The sequence below is a fragment of the Pantherophis guttatus genome, chromosome 6 (assembly GCF_059756535.1).
Source record: "Pantherophis guttatus breed Tessera chromosome 6, ASM5975653v1, whole genome shotgun sequence".
NCBI classification, from domain to species: Eukaryota; Metazoa; Chordata; class Lepidosauria; order Squamata; family Colubridae; genus Pantherophis; species Pantherophis guttatus.
Genome location: NC_142068.1, coordinates 80,478,547 through 80,500,073, shown reverse-complemented (window position 1 = coordinate 80,500,073; position 21,527 = coordinate 80,478,547). Strand labels below are relative to the sequence as shown.

The 21,527-nt window shown below is 41.6% G+C and overlaps 1 protein-coding gene across 1 annotated transcript; it reads left to right on the top strand.

Moving 5' to 3' along the window:
* Nucleotides 1–291: 291 nt before the first annotated feature.
* On the top strand, nt 292–12,703 carry KIFBP (kinesin family binding protein). Its single transcript, XM_034438646.3, has 7 exons — nt 292–827; nt 3,456–3,554; nt 6,105–6,181; nt 6,376–6,559; nt 8,363–8,447; nt 9,486–9,595; nt 11,304–12,703. Exons 1-7 carry the CDS (start codon nt 426–428, stop codon nt 12,180–12,182), a joined length of 1,836 nt encoding a protein of 611 aa, XP_034294537.2. The 5' UTR covers nt 292–425; the 3' UTR covers nt 12,183–12,703.
* The last annotated feature ends 8,824 nt before the right edge of the window (nt 12,704–21,527 follow it).

The following is a 21,527-nucleotide window of genomic DNA, read 5'->3' as shown; positions in this document are numbered from 1 at the left end:
CCCCCTGGAAGATGCCTCCATTTGAGCACCACTTGAGTAGAAGTCCACTGGAGCAGGGGTCTCCAACCTTGGCCACTTTAAGCCTGGCGGACTTCAACTCCCAGAATTCCCCAGCCAGCTTTGCTGGCTGGGGAATTCTGGGAGTTGAAGTCCGCCAGGCTTAAAGTGGCCAAGGTTGGAGACCCCTGTTCTAGATGAGACCCTTGAACGAAGGTATTTCTCTCATAGAGTCCGAGGTTGCCTAGCGACCGTTGCCACGAGCAACTTCCTCTGGCGGCGGGCGGAGGTTCCATTTTGACTGCGAGAAGACAGCCGCGTCAGGGAACGTGCGTCTCTCCGCGCATGCGGACTATTAGAGAGAGAGAGCCGGGCGGGGGAGCGTCCGTCGGGCGACGCCAAGCCGAGCAGCATCTCCGAGCGGGCAAATGGCGGCGGCTGAGGCGGCCGAGTGGGCCTCGCTGTGCGAAACTTTCCGCAGCGCCCTCAACCTCTCCTACGTGGAGTCCAAGAAGGACCCGGACAACGAGCCTTACCGCTCCAAGTACAGCGCGCGGGAGCTGCTCGAAGGCCTCAAGCAGCTGCTGGGCGCCGGGGAGGCCGAAGGCGCTCGCGGCCCTGGCGAGGAGGAAGACGAGGAGGCGGCGGAGTCCGAGAGGGAGCAGCGGCTAAGCGCCGTGCGGCTGGCCGCGGTCGAATACGAGCTGGGGGTGAACCACACCGACACCCAGGAGTGCTCGGCCGGCGAGGAGCACCTGGCCAAGTGCCTGCAGCTGCTGGAGCGGCACCGCCTCTCCCGCGACTGCGTCTCCCTCTACATCCAGGCCCAGGTGCGGGAAGGACACCCTCCATGCCCCCACACCCAGCAGGAGCCTGGAGCGGATGGAAGCGTCGCCCGGAGGATGCCGACAAGGCATCGGCAGCACCGGAGGGAGGGAGGGAGGGGGGGGAAAGGGAGAGGCGGATAGGACGAAGCTCCTGCGGCGTTGCTTCATTTGGGGAAGAGGATGCTAGGATGGGGGGGGGGGAGAGAACTGTAGTCGGAGCAGATGCATCCGATATACAGTTCAGACGAGGATGGAAGTATTGGCATTCTGCAACTGCTTGCAGCCTTGCATTTTTGCATGGAGGTATTGCATTCTGCAACTTCTTTGGAACAAAATACCCCCTGGAATCCGAATAATCCCAGATCTTCGCACTTTCCGACATGCCCTGAAGACCTTTCTGTTTCAACAAGCAGGGCTAGCATAAACATCTAAATTCTATGCCAAGATCTTAGCAGATACACCAAGTTGACTCAATTTATTATTTACTGTTTATATATATATATATTATATGTATATGAAATCTTAATCTGTTCACTGCCCTGAGTCCTTCGGGAGAAGGGCGGTATAGACATTCAATAAATAAATAAATAAACTTCTTGAATTTTTGCACGGAGATATTGGCATTCTGCAACTCCTTGCATTCTTGCATGGAGGTATTGGCATTCTGCAACTCCTTGCATTCTTGCATGGAGGCATTGCATTCTGCAACTCCTTGCATTCTTGCATGGAGGTATTGCATTCTGCAACTTCTTGCATTCTTGCATGGAGGCATTGCATTCTGCAACTCCTTGCATTTTTGCATGGAGGTATTGCATTCTGCAACTTCTTGCATTCTTGCATGGAGGCATTGCATTCTGCAACTCCTTGCATTTTTGCATGGAGGTATTGCATTCTGCAACTTCTTGCATTTTTGCATGGAGGTATTGGCATTCTGCAACTCCTTGCATTCTTGCATGGAGGTATTGCATTCTGCAAGGGACGTGGTGGCTCACTGGCTAAGACGCTGAGCTTGTCGATGGAAAAGTCAGCAGTTCAGCTTTTTGAATCCCTAGGGCCAAGTAACTTTGTCTCAGCTTCTGCCAACCTAGCAGTTCGAAAGCAGGTAAAAAATGCAAGTAGGAAAATAGGGACCACCTTTGGTGGGAAGGTAACAGTGTTCTGTGTGCCTTTGGTGTTTAGTCGTGCCGGCCACATGACCACGGAGATGTCTTCAGACAGCGCTGGCTCTTCGGTTTAGAAACGGAGATGAACTCTGCCCCCTAGAGTCAGGAACGACTAACACATATGTGCAAGGGGAACTTTTATCTTTATTGCATTCTGCAAACTTTTGCGTTCTTACATATTTGCATGGAGGTATTACAATTCTGCAAGCCTTAGCCAGCCAGCTCGGACCCTGGAACTTTTGGGCTGCTTTTTTTTACATGTATTGACTAACTCCCAGAATTTCCCAATGATGAGTGAGTTTTTGGAGTCGGAAGGCCTATTTGGAGGAGTGTGTTCCATGTTGACGCTAGGTTGGCTTGGCTCTTACGTGTTTGTTGTATGTATTTTCGAGTACTAAAAAAATAGTTGACAAAAGGCCAGGCTGGACAGTGATGCAAAGTTCTGAGAGTTGGGTAATAATAAAACTTCAGTCTGCATGAGCTGGTAAAAGCAGAATATTGCAGTGTGGATGGTGTTTCAGTGTTGACAGACGCATTGTTTTCACCCACCATTTAGTGATCTGTTGCAAGCTTTGATCAGACAGCAGTATTGCCTTGACCAATTCCTCAAAGTGGCTACCCTGTGGGGATGGAGCTTTGGAATTGGCTAATAAGAGACCCAGTGAAAGGGGTTGGCTCCTTTGCATCTTTCACAAATCAGAATAAGAACTTTACCATTTAGAATGATTTTTTCCTACTTCATACTGGAAGCCTGCAAAAGAAATATCTATTCTAGGCAATATAAGGGTTTTGGGGGGTGGGGGGGAGAGAATGGTAACATTCTCCCCCCCCCCAGCGTGCTGTGTCTCTTTGCTGTCATCAATTCTGTGTTTATGTTAAGCCATCAAGGAATTTCAGCTGTTCTATCTAGCAGTAGACTGGCAGTAAGGGAACTAATACATACTGCTAAATTGGAAGCGACCATCATTTCCATGTGCAGTTTAGGAATATCGTGTGCTGTTGAAGGCAGAGTTGAATGCCTGTTATTCACTGGATCACTCTGGGCAGTCAGGAATTTTATGCATTACATAATTAAAAATTCCTTTATTTTAGTATTTCCTGCCAAATAACATTGAGCGATAGGAACCATTGTTAGTAACGTCCTGTTTGAATTATGCCTTCAGCTAGCCAATATTTTCCTTAAAATTATAGAATTGAAAAGAATATCTGATGCAATATTTTAGATCATTTTTTACTGCTCCTAGTAGGTAACATTGACATTGAATACAGCTTGTGTTTTAGGAGTTGCCCCTGAATAAAGCATGAAATGTTTCCAGTATTTGAAATGATTCTAGTATTTCTGCTTAGTGCAGTTCATATAGTATTTATTTCTGAAATGACCCCATATCACTCCTATGTAATCTCAGGTTTAGGTTATCTGTCATTTGTCATTTTAAAAAATAACCCACTTGTTCTTCATGTTTTGTAGAATAATCTGGGTATCCTCTGGTCAGAAAGAAATGACATTAAAACAGCACAGACTTATCTGGAATCTGCAGAGGCTTTATATAATCGGTACATGAAAGAGGTAATACATGAATCAGTGTACTTCATAATTTTGTGGTATTCCTTGGATATTTATGTGGATGATTGAGTTTTCTGAGAAAATGTACACAAAGATTTTTAAACGTTTTCCTCATGTCATTCTTTTGAAAATTGATAGCTAAACCTAGCTGAGGTATCAAATGTTGCAGTTGCAAAAAATTCTTGGCATTTAAGCATCAGTGCAAAAATGCATAATATATTAGCATAGTTGTAACATTAAATTGTATTAACATTTTAAACATTTTAGCTATTAAAGCATTTCCAAAACAATCTTACCATTACTTCTGTACGTTTTACTAATTGTATTGAAATATTCTAGTAAGAGTATTGTTCTGTGGCTATAATGCTACAAAGAACAATCAAATTTCATTGTTTTTTTTATAAAGCATTTTGTAATGGGCCAGACTCACCATGCATTACAATCAGTTGATTTTGTTACATTGTTACATTAGCATAAGGGACCTATTATAGCCATCTTTGGCTCTATTTATATATGGAGCTACCCCAGGAGACATTTTCAGACATATTTTAATGAATTATAGCAGAAAATTGGTGAATGAATGCATATGAATGTAGAAAATATTTCACTTGGTTTGTGTTATTGTTCAGGTCTTATGTAACTGAATTTTCTTTCAACTAGAAGACACACCAATTCTTCGACTACTGTTTTAATAGGTTCTCTGCCAGACTTCATCTGTTACTTGAGTTTACTCATTAGTGCTCTTTTCCATACTAAATCTGTTATCTTTATGTCATTCCACTGCATAGAAGTGTATCCAAGTTCTACAAGATCATATCTGATTGGATGCTCCCTAGTAGAGGTTAAAAAAGTATTCCATTTGGTCCTTTCTGGTTTTTGATTTACAAGTGTTTGGCCTGCCTTTCATTCTGGTGGATGACCAAGCCATGTACTTTAATACCAATTTTGTTTGTTTGTTTATTTATTTATTTATTGGTTCGATTTATATGCCGCCCTTCTCTGGAGACTCAGGGTGGCTTACAATGCATTAAGCAATAGCCTTCATACTTTTGTATATACCTGCTTAGTAGGGCTTTTGGCCTCTCCTAAGCGGTTGTTACTCAACTCACTAGTAGAGATAGTCCTTGACTTAACAACTTAACAACAGTCCTCGATAATCCTCGACTTAACAACAGTTCATTTAATGACTGTTCAAAGTTACAGTGGCTTTGAAAAAAGTGACTTATGATTGTTTTTCACACTTACAACCTATGCAACATCCCCATAGTATGTGATCAAATTTCAGACATTTGACAACTGACTCATATTTATGACGTTACAGTGTCCTGGCATCATGTGATCATCTTTTGCAACCTGACAAAGTCAGTGGGGAAGCCACATTCATTTTACAACCTTGGTACTAACTTAACTACAGTGATTCATTAACAACTGTTGCAAGAAAGGTCATAAAATGGGGCAAAACTCACTTAAAACTGTCTATCTTAACAATGGAAATTTTGGGTTCAATTATGGTTGTAAGTTGAGGACTACCTGTAAAATATTGGAATGTAGCAACCCAACTTTTTTTTAAGCCTGTAGATTATGTGCAATCTAGAAGGAATTCTTGTAAACAAGATTATGCTTGATGTTAATGTTTTGCTTTTAAGTACACTAATTTTTAAGTTATTTATTTTTATTACCTTAAGTACTTAAGGGCAGAAAAGGTCATGTGCATATTGGTATCTCTGGGTGCTAGATTACTTGTCCTCAGTTTAAAAATGTTACCTTTCTATCAGTTCTCCTTTGTTGGAATAAGGAAAACGGAATATACCGTATGTTAAACCTATGTGGCTAACAGAATATGCTATGCAATAAAGCTCAGTGATCTGGATGTGTAGCAGAGCCAGTATTGTTTTTATCTCTTTTTTTTTTTCAATTGCTTTGTGTTTTGGTTAGTGCCCTTAACTATTGTTAGCTGCCCAGGGTCATGAATTTGAGATTGGCAGTCATAAATTGAAATAATTTGTTTCTCCTGAAGAGAAACAATTGAATTGCCTTTAATTTCTGCTATTTCATTTTGTTTATACATTTGGAGTGATTCCTTAGAACAGGGGTGTCAAACTCGATTTCATTGAGGGCCGCATTAGGGTTGTGTTCGACCTCGGGGGCCAGGGTAAGCACGGCCAGCTCAACGTCACTTGTGTCGGGGCACCTGTGGTGGCCTGAGTGCTCTGCCAGCGAAAACGGGCTCCTGAGCTCCTTTTTGGGCTGCAACAGCCTCCTGCAACCCTCTGCCAGGAAAAATGGAGCTTGGGTGGGCTGCGGGAAGCCCTCCCAAGCTCCATTTTCACTGACAGGGGCACTACAGGCCGGTCCTTCGCTGTTAACGCTGTCCCACGGGCCAGATCTAAGCACTCCATGGGCCTGATCTGGCCCCCAGGCCTTGAGTTTGACACCCCTGCCTTAGAGTGTTTCCTAGTTCTAAAAAGTTTGGCCGTAGTACCCAAATGCAGCCAGCAGAGTGAGCACAAGTTTGCTATATATGTTACTTTCAGCACATGCTATGTTTTGCAGAATGGGAATCCTCCACTTGATTCCAGCGAGCACTTCATGATAGAAGAGAAACTCTCAGACCAAGAGCGTTCAAAAAGGTGGGTGAACTAAAACAGGAGTTTCCAACCTTGGCAACTTTAAGACTTGTGGACTTCAACTTCCAGAGTTCTGGGAGTTGAAGTCCACAAGTCTTAAAGTTGCCAAGGTTGGAGACCCCTGAACTAAAGCATAAAATGGAAATTGGTGAAAGAGTTTATTTTGTATCATTAAAACTAAGCCATTGTTTCTCCAGGTTTGAGAAAGTCTATACTCATACGCTGTATTATCTGGCCCAAGTCTACCAACACCTGGAAATGACTGAGAAAGCTGCACAATATTGCCACACCACTCTCAAACGGCAGCTTGAGTATAGTGGCTACTACCCAATAGAATGGGCTCTCAATGCAGCCATTTTATCTCAATATTATCTCACCAAGGTAATTATTTCAATGTTTTCTTCTGTGTAACTTATTTGTTAAATCAAAATATTAAAAGGATGATGCTTATTGGCAGGCATGAGATTCAGTATGGACTCACCTGGTTGAACTGGATTGCTATTAAAATTATTTTGTCATACAAATAGCTCTGACATTGATTTCCAGTTATATAACTTGTTTTCCTACATTTGATCAAAACTGGACCAGTAATGCATAATAATTAGACATATTCAGTAAAAGTAGCTATGAAATCTCAAAAGTAAGTTTGACACTATTTTATTTATTTTTATTTGTTGAAAAAAAGTTTCCTTGGGCACACTTTTTTTAATTTTTAAAAATTAATCATTCAAAATTAAAAACATTGGCCATAGATATGACATCACTGGTTCTAAATACCTTTCAGCACTTTAAATTAATACAAATTATGTTAACGTTAATATTATAATTCTTTAACCTTAAACGTTATTTATACATAACATCATACTAACAAACTATATCATATTTCTACACAATTATACATACTTGTCTATTAATCTATACCTGTACCTATTTATGCAATTTACATACATATTTATCTGTCATACCATATATATTTCTCATCCAACACTACACCCTTGTCTCGGCTATCCTCCTTTTGTCTAGCCATTCGTAAAAAAAATTCCAGATTATATAGTACTGTGTTTCACATTTATCCTTGAGCTCTAAGGTAAGTCTGTCCATTTCTGCACAGTTAAGAATTTTTAGTAATATTTCCTCTTCAGTTGGGGTATCTTTCTCTTTCCACTTTTGAGCAAAGGCTATCCGTGCCGCTGTGAATATATGCAATAATAGATAATTTATCTTTCTTCTATTATACCCTATTATAATAATTATATTTCCTTTTGGAAATGACAGAGGGCACACTTGCTTACTGTTAAATTGACAAATATTAAAGGATATGTCAGTGTAGCAAGTTTTATTTTAAGACTACGATATAAAGTAGATGCACATATTTATGTCCATATACCCTTACACACAGATCAGTAAAATATTGCTGCAGAAATTATCTTAAATTTTAGGATTCGGGAAGCATGTTTTATCTCCCAAAAGGTAGAGAAGGGAACTAGAGGATTTAATTCTTACTGATGGAGATGAAATAATAGTCTTCCAATAGTATACTGTTATATACACTTCCCTTTACAAAAACTACTGCAAGTTGCCCACATTCACATATGGTGCCCCAAGACATGCTTTGATTGCACCATTTCCAAATAAGAGGCAGATTGTGTGTATTATTTTTAAGGGACACTTACAAATTAGGTGGCCAATTTTTTTTACCAGGTCAAACAGCTGTGCAAAACTTTTTAATTAGACATGTTTTATTCTCCTATTATGTTTTCCCTTAAGATCTGATTGTTGTATTAAACCATTCTTTCTTTTTCTTTTTTTATTATAAAGGCTGGTCAAAGACTAATCAAAGACCATGATAAAGATATTTGGCAAAAGTGCTATGGCTTTTTAGAGTCTCCGGCTTTTATATAAGTGAAAGTTATATAAGTTATACTCAATAACATTTAAGTAGCAAAAGATTGGTGGTGACAATCGTACTTTTTCATTTTTGAATGATACTCTCTTTTGGAGCAGTTTTTATGCAGGCAAAACTTCATTTGCTGTCTGGTTTTTCAGCGCTAGGTGCTATAAGGTCAAGCCACATAGTAGGTCATCTAGTTTCAGAACGCTAACATTTAAGTGTTTTACAATTAAATGAAATCTAGGAGCGTATTATGGTCCAGAAACAAGCACTGTTCTATTGTCTCCCTACAGCAATGTTTCATGGAATCCAGGCATTGTTTAGCAGCTGCCAGTGTCATCATTGGCCAAGCTGGGCACATGCCATCTGCAGAAGACAGTAAGTAACCTCATTCCAGTTTCAACTGGGGTGATATTGATTTTGGCTTAGCATCTATGCTAAATGCTTTGCTTTCTTTTCATGACTTCAGCCATTGTTCCACTTCATCCCTGCCTGTAATCCAATCAGTTTCACTATCCAGTTGATTTTTGTAAGATTAAAACGAGGCTTCAGTTCAGAAAAAAAAATAAAAATACCTCTTTCCTTTTACCAAACTAGAATTTCTACGGATAGCTTATAAATGTTTTTGCCCCTACTGTTTCTCTTGCATCAGCCAGTAGGAGTAAAAACGGTCAGAGGGAAGAGTAGCAGCTTGAGAGGAAATTTCACCATGAGCCAGACCTACTCTTGTAGCGGCCATTTCCTCTGAAATCTTCCGTGGCCCAGAGATTAAGTAACAGGATAGTGTCTGAGATAAGGGGAAACTTATACTGTATATGCTTTTGGCTATCCCTAATAATTTTTACATTATTTTAAATGTTCAGGTACATTGAGAAGGTTGGTTATAAGTACTCCAAATAAGACTTTATTTTCAACGTTATGCTTATATCATTGTGAAGGTTTTGGCGTAGATTTAGGCTACTGCCATGCTAATGCTAAGGGGGGAAATGGCTTTGCTATTTTGTCTTTAGGCAGAAGGAAGAAAGAAAACATTTGATAGGTTCCTTTGCCAGTATAATTTATGTTTGCAATATACTCTGCTCCTTTTATTTATTTATTTTACTTGGAGGGTTGATATAGATTTAAATTATTTTAATCCTATTAGGAAAACTGTGTTTCACTTCTAAATTGTGTTTATATCCTGCCTTTCCCAAATGGAAATTAGCAGAGCCAAGGAAGTGTCATGAAATTGATCAATATTAGTACATGGAATAACTTCAGAATCAGATTTTGGCTACATAATCAGCCTTTCTTTATTATATAGCTAATAAGAATGAAAATTGGAATCTTGAAATGATAACTCGTTCTTTTCTTGAGAAAACTCTTCCAGGTCTAGCTGGGGGCTAGCTTAACATATGCCTTATTTTTAAAAATCAGACGAATCAGAACAAGACCAGCAAGATCTTCGACAGAAAAAAGCTGAAATTGCGAGATGTTGGATTAAATACTGTTTGAACCTGTTACAGGAGGCCCGAAAGCTGCTTGAGGTATGCAAGGGAATATATGCAAATAACTGTGATTTGTTGCTGTTTACTATTGTAACTATAACCCTAAATAATGACACATCTACTGAAACTGAAGCCTTAAGAAAGGGAGCCTATTTCATCCTAGCCCTACGTTACTTTAAGACTAATTTTCGGTAGCAGTTCTGTACCAATGGTGGATCAGGACAAAGGGGCAAAAATGTGAATGTAGAATTCATTTTTTCTCATATATGAAGCTATTCTCATATCTTACATGCATATTACTTTACTCCTGCCATTAAGCATAGTACAAACATCTCATTCAAAACTCTTTCCCCGTCCCCACACAGCAGCAGACGACATTACAAAAAAACTGTTCGCTGTGGGATGAGATATCAGTGGAGCAGAAATGAATGTTAGGGGTTTTTAAAAAAGAAAAAAAGGGTGGGAGAAGAAATCCTACGAGTTTCCTTGAGGGGCTTGTTCCAAGCCTAATTTCTCAGGCAGACATTAAGATGGGGATGCTATGGGCCAGTTTTTGATGCTTGTAAGCCACAAATTGCTACATCTACAAAGATAGGAGCTAGTTGTTAGGTTCTAGAAATTTAAGTGTGGCGGCGTATAAAAGCACATAATGGGCTTCTGTTTCAGTAACAAACTCTTAATTGTGTGTCTGTCAACTATTAAGTACAAAAAAGGCAGCATCGAGTACAGTTAAAAGAAAAATATACGAATGTGTGATGGTAGATTTTGCCCATTCTATTACTTTTGAGTTTAAAGAGATGGTTTAAATTATTTTTGCTTTCACCTAATAATTAGTCAAGTTTCTTCACGGAATATTACACTTGGCTGTGTCTAAATATGCATCTAGAAATTGAAAAAGAAGCCTCATGCAGAACCTAAAGGGCTGCAAAATTATTTAACTGTGCTATGTGCATCTAAAGCAGCAAACCGCTGCCGCCTTATTAAAGGATTGGCTATGTTTGTACAGAATGGTAATGCAACCATTTACCATACTAACTCACACTGCTTGGATTGTTTTCCTGGCACCTCCTGATAGCAGGCGTAGCCAACAACCGCTCCCTTTGTGATTTGTTTCCCAAGTCAGATAAAAGAAGAGTTTTGGATTATTTCTGTTGAAAGATTGGAAAAGGATCATATTTGAATATCTAGTACATACAACAATAAATAAATTGTGGCTTCCGGTGGAATCGGGTCAGAACCAAATCAGCAGGCATTAAGCAGGACTCGTTCATAGTGGTCTGTTAATTTATTTTCAGGCAGGATGAATACCTGTCAGTCTACTCCAAAATGCATTTCCAGGTATCTTGGCAGATGTGAATACATCAGCATTTCACAAATATTCACATAAATTGCAAGTGTGAAGTGCACTGCTTTATGAGACTTTCCTTTAGATATAATTCTAGTTTTAATTCATCTATTTTAGTTGTAATGTATGGTAATTCAAGTGAAGTCTGAGAAACTGGTTTGTAATACATAGAGAATTGTTGAAAAGCTTAGCTGTAGATTCTTTCAAATTGCCAAAGATAGGAAACTCCTTGTGAGGAGGAGAAAGAAGAAAAAAATGTTGGAACTAGTCTAATTGAAATTATAAACAATTGGAGTGGTTTTTATCATACTAAGAACTTAGAGTTGTTCTTATGTAAGGAATTAACTCATCAGTTCTGTGACATCCAAGCCATTATTTAAAAATCAATTCTGCTGATTTTAGGACAACATTGGGGAGCTGGATCCAGACAGGCAAGTGGAACTGAAAGCCCAGCAGGAAAAAGAGGAGGACGAGAAGGAAAAAGGAAGAAAGAAGGCTGTTCTTTTTGGAACTAGTGATTTGTGTGATTCTATTTTGGCCATGGAAGAGAAAGTGAGTTGTGTGTTTCCATTAGACTTCAAAGAAGCCAGAGAAGTCTTCCTAGTAGGTCAGAACTCTGTCAATGAAGCAAAAGAGTTCTTTCAGGTAGATGGGTATGTCACTGATCACATTGAGATTGTCCAAGACCACAGTGCTTTGTTTAAAGTGCTGGCTTTCTTTGAAGACGATTTTGAGAGGCGTTGCAAGATGCATAAGCGTAGGGTCGATATGCTGGAGCCACTGTACTCGGGCTTAAATCCTCAGTATTATCTGCTGCTCACTAGGCAACTTCAGTTTGAATTGGCAGATACCTATTATGAGATGATGGATTTAAAAGTGGCCATTGGCAATAAACTAGAAGAGCTTGACTCCCACACCGTAAAGAAAATAAATTCACTTGCTCAGATGGCAATGAAGTTCTATGAACTCTTCTTAGATTCACTGAGGAGCCCCGATAAGATCTTCCCAGAGACACTTGAGGAAGATGTCCTGCGCCCGGCAATGGTGGCCAAATTTCATATTGCACGCCTTTATGGCAAACTTATTACGGCAGATGGCAAAAAGCAGTTGGAGAACATGCAGACCTCCTTGGAATATTACTCATTTCTAGTAGATTATTGTGAGAAGCACCCAGATGCATCCCAAGCTATTGAAACCGAGCTAGAACTGAGTAAAGAAATGGTTGACCTCCTTCCAGCCAGAATGGAAAGGCTAAAAGCAAAGCTTTCAACTTCCACATAACTCCTTTTATTTCCATGGCAGTGTGCAATATTAATATGATGTCTGTCTAAAAAAAGAGAGTGTCCCTTATGGCAGTTTCTTTGTAGTAATTAAACAACTTTTCTTGCAAATACCTGCTGTGACAGGCAGCATGGAACCTGTTTCAGACTGAAAACTGTCCAGTGTAGTTGCTCTCCCGCACTTCAATATTAAATATACAGTGAGTGGTCACTGATGCTCTGTATGATTTGCACCCTTCTGACATGCAAGCCTTCCTGCCTTACATTTTTCCTCCTTCCACTGCATGGCCAGTTTCCAGCTGCAGTGTTGTTTTCCAGCTATTTCCTATACTAGGGAACATTTTGTACAGTCCTAGCTATCACTATAACCCTAGGCACTTGGCTGTATGGCACTGATCCAGATTTAGATTTATCTTTAAGATTTTTGTTAACAAATCACTAATTTAATTGTGTCATTTTTGTATATGTTGTCCTTCTATCCCCTTTTAGAGGAATCCATAAATAAACATACTCGATGGCAAATTCTCTTGGCATCTTTTGTATGCGAATTAATCTGTTCACAACAGTGGGAAAGATCTCTTAATTTCTTTTCCGCATCGAGATTTTAATATTCTCTTCAACTATAGGTTGGGGCCTTTTTTCACTGGGTCCTAAAATTTACAAGCATTCATTTGTTCTCATTTTGCATAATTCTAGCCATGGGAAAGAGATTTGAGGAGGAAGAGAGAGAAATTGATTGGGAAAAGCCTCACCTTAGTTCCTAAGGAATCTCATTTTTAATTGATAAATTATTGATTTATAAACCCTCGCAATGCTGGACAGAAAAGTGGAGTAGAGAGTTTTACATTGTGTAGCTACATTTCAAGTTAAGATGTTTCACACATATTTAAAGCCTCTTCTATACATTAGAAGTGATATATACACTAATTCTCTAGAACCTTCATTAGCTCTAATAATAGATGGTCTGGAAGGTTCTATAAGGGAAAGAAGCAGATTTCCCTAGCCACCTACCTCAGTGCTACAGGGCAAGAGGTAGCACTGTGCTTCTTTTCATGCCTCCCCTTATAATTTGCCCCAAAAGACTATTTTTCCCATATATTCATATCTTCTTTTTTGCAAAATAGACTGATCGTAGAAAAAATAATAACACTGTGTTTCCCTGAAAATAAGATGGGGTCTTATTTTGGGAGGGGGGACCCAAAATAAGACCCATTAGGTCTTATTTTGGGGGATGTCTTATTTTGCAGCTGCCCACTTCCTCCCACCATCTGCTTGCTTGCGGCCTCAACGGCTTACAGGGCTTCCCAGGGCAGACACAGTTTTTGCCTGGACAGAGAAATGACGGAGACTGGAAGCTTCATCTGCCTGCAAATGGGACACTGATCACCTGCACTTTTCACCCAGAGGGAGACGAAACTTCCAGTCTCTGTCATTTCTCCATCCGGGTGAAAAGTGTTTGGGCGCCTATGGGGCTCGGGGACAGAACAATTTGCTCCATTCCCAAGCACCCCATAGGCGCCCAAACATTTTTCACCCGGACGGAGAAATGACAGAGACTCAAAGCTTTGTCTGCTTGCAAATGGGACGCTTTGAAATGGAGTTTCAAAGCATCCCATTTGCAAGCAGACAAAGCTTCGTCTCCCTCTGGGCGAAAAGTGTGTGGCGGAGCCAGGCAGAGGCATGGGGCAGGAGGCAAGCGATCCCAACGCGCTGTCCACTTCATCCCACCGTCTCTGCTTGCCCATGGCTGAGCGGGGCAGGTATCCACGTGGGGCGACGGGATTGCCTGCCTCCTCCCTCCCCGTGCTTCTGCCTCCTGCTGATGCCGCCGCACGAGCCTCCTGTGAGCCAGTCAGCCAGCCACGCAGCACATTCGGATCACCTCTCCCCCAACCCCACCTCTGCCTCCACGCTCGGACTTATCTGTGCTGCGCCAAGGGTCCAGTGGACTGTGGCTGCTGCCAGACCCTATCAGCCCCCATGGTCTCTGTGCCTCTTGTGCTGGCCACACCCCATCCCCCGGGTTTATTTTTGGGGTAGGGTTTATATTAGGCCCACCCCAACAAACCAGGCTAGGGCTTATTTTCGGGGAAACACGGTATCAAAGAAACATTAAAATCTCTGTCTTTAGTAGTTACAAACAAAAGCAGAATACAGATTTGTTCAAATTATAACTAATAATGTAAAAGGATGTTCCATAGAGAAATCCAAGGCTCTGGCAGGCCATGAGATAGTGCTCGTCTGTTCCTATATTGTGGAGGCAGCTCTGCTATAAAGAGTTCAAAGTTGTATAAAACAAAGTGCTGGTACTGAGGACATAGGGATTGGAGGCAACACATTAGATGTTACTCAAGAAGAAAAGAAACCAACCCTTCCCACCAGGGGCCAGACCAACCAAACTCTTATCCTCCTGACTTAACCCCACCACTTCCTAGCCCAGCATGGAAGATCCACATCTTCATGGTCTTCTGATGGCTAAAATAGTAAGCGGATTCGATTAATCTTGAGACTGCTGTGAAGCTGGAACAAACCTAGTTTCTTTTCTCAGCCTTAGTTCCCTGCCTCTTCCTCTGTTTTCAAAAGATAGATAAGACTTTCTCACAGAAGGGAGGAGTTTGGGTCAGCTAATTCGCCCATCTAGCCTTTTCTCCGGTAGCTTGAATGTCTACTAAAACTTAAATGCTGCTATCAGCAACTGTGGGGTGGGGACTCAGACCATCCCTGGAAGAGAGAACATTCTCCAAGTACTATTGGAGTATTTAGATGTTCTCTTTAGTTTAGGGAACCTGAAAAACAAGAGAGGCCCACATGCTATGGATTAAGGGAGCTGAAACAATAGTGGATTAACTTTTTCCTGGGGAAGTGAAAAGTACCTCAATAGCTAGGAAGGATTTTGTTGTGGGCCCCCCAGCAGCCAGCAGAGCTGACAGCAGATTCGGACAGTGAGGAGTTTAGGGAGGAACATGGGCCAGTCCTGGAGTCTGGGGGAGGCTCTGATGAGGACTCTGCATCGGAGGCAGAGATGGGGCCAGGGCCGTATGCCAATTATCAGCTGCCTTCGGAGTCAGACATCAGTGAGGAGACAAACAGCTGGAGCCTGTTCCCAGTATGCACATGCACAGAGTTGCCAGACGAAGGGAACAGCTAAAGAACAAGGGTCGACTTGGGAGTAAGGCCACAGGTGGACGATGAATAGCCCCTCCCAGAGGGAATAAAAGAAGAGCAAAAGGGGAGTGGAGTTTGCAGGAAACCATTAGTTCGCCTAATTGGTTTGTGAATCTCCGAGACTCTGCCAAGTTTTGAAGATATCGACCTGGCAGCTCTCCAAGCCAGATAAGGTCTGTGACTGTAAATTCTCCCTTGAAAGACTTTGCTGAAGGTGAATGAGAGGAATTCACTGTTTGTTTAATAAAAGGGGTTTTGTTGGGACCAGGATTCTGCTTCGTGCTTTTTGGGGAAGCCTAGGTCAGAACAGATTTTTAGAAAGATATTCATGTGCTCAACCAATTGAATAAGGGATGCACAAAATGATTCACATAACAACCACTTGTCTCTGTGGAATACCTTGTTTGGAGTGGCTTGCCTCCAACCTGAAATATGAAAATTTGGTCCAGGATGATGGAAAATGAAAGGTGGTTTCTTCTGTTTGCAAATGGTTGTTTCCAGGTAATCTTGTACAAGCATGATACAGATAGGATTAAGGATTTTCTTGGTGACAGCAAGCATTAGTGATATTAATATTGATTGGGGAAGGGGGATAGCAAGATAAAGTCAGTTTGAAGGAAGGCAGGGAGACAATGGAATTGCTGGGAAGATTGACATGCCCAGAGTGATTGAGACCCATCAAGGAATAGGGACATAGGCCATGGCAGTGGTAATAGGTGCAGTCGTAGAAGGAAAGAGGAAGAGCAAAGACCAGCTCTGCCTTACTCTTCCTGTGAAATCCCTTCAGGAACTCTAGTTTTTATTTTGGCTTAAAATCTAGAACAGCAGCAACAACTGGCTTTATTTCTGACTACTGAACTAAAACAATTTGACAGAACTTCTGATATGCAATGTGCTTGTTTCAGATTTAGAACAGAATGCATTTTCTGTTTTATATGTGCCCCTGCTATAGAGGTAGCTCAGTGGCTAAGATGCTGAGCTTGTCAATCAGAAGGTCAGCAGTTCAGCGGTTCGAATCCCTAGCTCCCCGTAATGGAGTGAGCTCCCGTTACTTGTCCCAGCTTCTGCCAACCTAGCAGTTCGAAAACATGTAAAAAATGCAAGTAGAAAAATAGGGACCACCTTTGGTGGGAAGGTAACAGCTTTCTGTGCGCCTTTGGCGTTTAGTCATGCTGGCCACATGACCACGGAGACGTCTTTGGACAGCGCTGGCCCTTCGGCTTTGAAACGGAGATGAGCACCGCCCCCTAGAGTCAACTAGCACATATGCGCGAGGGGAACTTTTACATTTACCTTTACTACTGAGGTGTGCCTTTTATGTTAATCAAAGCTTTGAATGTTCAGAATTCAAGAGGCTGTGAACAAAGTATTATCACCAAATCTTTTACACATTTGGAGAATTCATGATATATTTTAATTATTTAGAAGATTATGTTTTCACTATAATACTATAATATATATATAAATACGAAAGGTCGCCAAGACACTTCCAATTTTACGCGGGAGAAAACCCGAATAACCAAAGACCTACATACAAACACCCGCAAAAACCTCAGAAAACAATATATATATATATATATATATATATATATATATATATATATATATATATATATATATATATATATGCATACACATACAATCTGCATTTCTTAATCCACGATCTACAGGTAAAGTCAGTTTGAATAGTTCCATATATAACCCATTAACCAGATCTTAACAGTCCCCAGTGAATCAACACGCTGCTTTTGTGCTTGTTTCAGAACTTGCAAACTAGCCTGCACTTATAAATGTGTAAAATAAATCTCAAAACAATGAACAGCTACTTTACGTTTAGTTTCTCCCTATAGTAGCATAAATAGACTCTAGCATGTTGTTTGCCCACTTCCTGTTTGCTCACACTATTCCTCAGTAGATAAATGTGATAGTTTATCAGGCATAACACATGCATTTCTTGTTAATCAAAAGATCTATCAATATTTGAGGGCAGATATGCCATCTGCTGTGAGGGGAAGTTTTTTTTACTTTAGAGTGTTTAATATTCTTTTATTATTATTTTCTTCAGATTTTTTATTTTTAGGTCAGCTATGTACACAGTTGTTTTATTGACTTTCTGTAAACAGGAGAAAAGAAGAAAAGCCTTTGATCCAATGCATCATTTCCATTGGTGGAACAGAAAAGAAGAAAATTTACCAAATCTCCATTTTCCTTTGACTTCATTTTTTAAAGTGCAATTAAAAGATTTACATTTCAGCTATGATGGTAGGAGGAACACAAAACCGTGGTATACAGTGAACATTGTTTAAATGTGGAGCAAACACCAATTCTGAATTCTTTTTTTTTTTAAACTGAAGCCAATAAAGTTGTTTATCTTATTTTAAATTTCAAAATTTGAAATCAACAGTTTTGCTTGTCTTGATTGTGGCAGAATCTGTATACTATGAAAACTCTCTAACTTTAACTGGGTGTGAAGCAATGCATCATGGGGCATAATATTTTCAAACAAGGAACCTCAAATGAGCTAACTTACAGAATGTGTCCAAAATCCAGGACCCATGACTTTGGTAGAATTGATATTTGGCAAATTTTGTAAAATATTTTATGACATAAAATTATCACACTAACCATTTTATGACATAAAATGTCATAAAACATTCCTGTGGTCAACTCAGATGTCTGACGTCTACAGAGTTCAACATGGACTACTTTCAGCTCTGATTATCTCTCTGAATTTTTAAGAACTTTTCAAGTACATTAGAAGTTCTGCCATTGTTGAAGGAATCTGGTAATGAAATACCTCTGAAACGATGATCCAACAGGTCACGGGTAGTTTAGGATATTGTTGTGGTCCGCCGGCAGCCTGCGGAGCTGGCAACAGAGTTGGACGGTGAGGAGGCTGGCGAGGAACATGGGCCAGTCCTGGAGTCTGGGGAAGGCTCGGATGAGGGCTCTGTGTTGGAGGCAGAGACGGGGCCAGAGCCATCTGGGAGTTATGTACTAACTCTAGAGCCTCCAGAGTCTGACATCAGCAAGACAGAGGAACAGGGGGAGCCTGTTCCCAGTGCACGCAAGCACAGAGCTGCCAAAAGGCAAGAACAGTTAAGACAAAAGGGGCGACTTGGGAGTAAGGCTTGGAGATGATTGGCTCCTCCCATAACATGAGCCTTTGCAGGAAGCAACTGCTGGAGGCCAGGGAGGCCAAAAATAGGCCACACGGGGGCGTTGTGAGGCCTTTGGGAACCCCGCTTTGGCTAGCAGGGTGCTGCAGGAGGCGTCCATCCTGTCTCCCCGCCAGCCCGCAGAGGAGAACTACAATGCTGATCCAGCTCTCAAAGAAATCCAGTTTGACACCCCTGATGTAGAGTAAAACACACATGTGCTTTGAATTGCCTCTAAAACGTCAGTCTCATCACAAGCTGCTGAATGCATGGAAAGAGGGAAACGGGGGAAGTCTTAGCTCTTGGATCTGTCTCACTACCATCATGGCAAGAAAATGTTTAATTAGGCATCATTTTTAGAAGATGAACCATTCAAACTCTTTCATTGTTAGAGATGATGTTCAGAATAACAGAGTAATGTCTTGCTGACTACAGACTTAGCACGATCTTTGTTTAACTTATCTTGCTGTAGACTATAATCTCAGTATGAAATGTTTGTCAAAGGCTATGGTATGTTTACATGACTGATAACTTTCAGGTTTTCCTGGAATGCAACATCAAAGAGCTCCACAATTCTATTCTGCTGGCCCAGTGCTAGGTTTTGGGTAACAGAAGCATTCTCCTGGTGACAGTGAACCTTCTGAGATCATTTTGTGGAAAAAGATCTTCTGATGCAATCTTCTGAAACTGAAAATTGGGCTTCTTCTATGTGCTTGATGCCTTCTCATGACTTCCAGATCTCTAGCCTAACTTTTTCCCATCCTATAGAATATTATGTGGATAGAATATTAAACCTGAAGAATTTGCAAAAAAAGCAGCAACCTTCTGGAATTATGAGTATATAAGCTATTGTCTCCATTTGTTATCCTAAGGGACATACTAGACAGATTCTCCGATGCAATAGCACTTAGACTTATATACTGCTTCATAGTGCTTCACAGTGTTGTGTGTGACATATGGTGACTTGTCCACTTACCTGAAGGGGACAAAGGAGCAGGCTGATGGGAAGGCTGGAATGCCTCCAGGACCTAACTGGTTCTCTCTACTACCTCCTCATCTGCTGTGGAGCAGCTGACTCATTCCATGAGGAGATTACTGTTCTTTGGGGCAGCTCCCTGGAGCACTTGTAACTCATAAGAGACTTCTCCTGTTTTCCTGAAGCTCCCATCTCTTATCTCTCCTTCTGCTGCCTGGAGCATTCTGGAGTTGAAGTCTTTAGATCTTAAAGTTGCCAAGATTGAGAAACACTGATCTTCTTGTTGTTAGTTGCAAAGTCGTGTCTGACCCATCGTGACCCCATGGACAACTTTCCTCCAGGCCTTCCTGTCCTCTACCATCCCCCAGAGTCCATTTAAGCTCACGCCGACTGCTTCAGTGACTCCATCCAGCCACCTCATTCTCTGCCGTCCCCTTCTTCTTTTGCCCTCAATCGTTCCCAGCATTACGTTCTTCTCCAGGGAGTCCTTCCTTCTCATTAGGTGGCCAAAGTATTTGAGTTTCCTCTTCAGGATCTGGCCTTCAAAAGAACAGTCAGGGTTGATCTCCTCTAGGCTGACCGGTTTGATCACCTTGCAGTCCAAGGGACTCGCAGGAGTCTTCTCCAGCACCATAGTTCAACGGCCTCCATTCTTTGGTGCTCAGCCTTCCTTATGGTCCAACTTTCACAGTCATACATTGCAACTGGGAAAACCATAGCCTTGACTATATGCGCTTTTGTTGGCAGGGTGATGTCTCTGCTTTTTAGTATGCTGTCTAGATTTGCCATAGCTTTCCTCCCCAGGAGCAAGCGTCTTTTAATTTCTTGGCTGTAGTCCCCACATGCTGTGATCTTGGAGCCCCGGAAAATAAAATCTGTCACTACCTCCATTTCTTCCCCTGATCTAGAGGCCAGCAAATACACCTCCATAGCAGGAGACACATTGTCTTACGCCTGAGGCCGGGCTGCCTTGTTTCACCTCAAAGTAAAATCAACCTCAAGAAAGGATGATCACATCAGCTTAGATAACACGTCTCTAGACAGCCTAGATAAAGATCTCTGAGAGGCATTCCAATAAATCACAAGCATAAAAATGCAGGAACACAGAGGTGACTCCAGAGACCAAGGCAAAAAGAAGCCCCCAGTACATATCCACTGATTTTTGGACAAAAGACACAGATATATAACTGTTCTGACTTAGGCTCCCCAAGATCATGAAGCCGACTCCTCATCCCGATAAAACCCCTTTTATTTAGTTTAAAGGGAATTCCTCTCCAGCAAAGTCCCAGCCAACAGTCTTTCAAGAGATTTCACAACTACAGACCTTTATCAGGCTTGGAGAGCTGCCAGGGCGATATCTTCCATACGCCACTCTGTAAGAGACAGTACTTGGCAAGAAGTCAGGAACAGATCTTCACTCTAATGAATTGAACTAATTGTCTCCTGCAAACTCCCCTCCCCTTTCGCTCCTCTTTATTCCCTATGGGAGGAACCATTCACTGTCCACCTGTGGCTTTACTCCCGAGTCGACCCTTGTTCCTTAGCTGTTCCCTTCTCCTGGCAGCTCTGCGCATGCACACACTGGGAACAGGCTTCAGCTGTTCTTCTGCCCCACTGATGTCTGACCTCAAAGGCAGCTGACAATTGTCAGACGGCCTGGGCCCCATCTCTGCCTCCGACGCAGAGCCTTCCCCAGACTCCAGCACTGGCCCATGTTCCTCCCCAACCTCCTCACTGTCCGAATCTGCTACCAGATCTGCTGGCTGCTGGCGGGCCACAACAATAACTTGGTGTGTTTAGAGACCCAGATCTGCTTATTGGATTCTGGGTTTCATGCTTTTGCCAACCATTCAAATCTGCATATTCCCTCACCATAAGTATGGGGAAAAGGGACACATGGGTGAATTTGAAGGCATTCACCACCCAGCATTTAACTGTCCCTCTTCCATCAGAGGTGCATTCCAACCCATTAACCCAACACAATAACTATATTCAAATGGGACCCAATGGCGGAGGAAGGCTTAAACGGTAAGTTAATAGCAACTTC

Bases quoted from the DNA above. Each gene is read 5' to 3' on its own strand.
- KIFBP (XM_034438646.3), top strand. From the start codon at position 426: ATGGCGGCGGCTGAGGCGGCCGAGTGGGCCTCGCTGTGCGAAACTTTC. The intron at 6,560-8,362 runs GTAATTATTTCA...GTCTCCCTACAG, and splicing joins CTCAATATTATCTCACCAAG to CAATGTTTCATGGAATCCAG. The intron at 9,596-11,303 runs GTATGCAAGGGA...TGCTGATTTTAG, and splicing joins AGGCCCGAAAGCTGCTTGAG to GACAACATTGGGGAGCTGGA.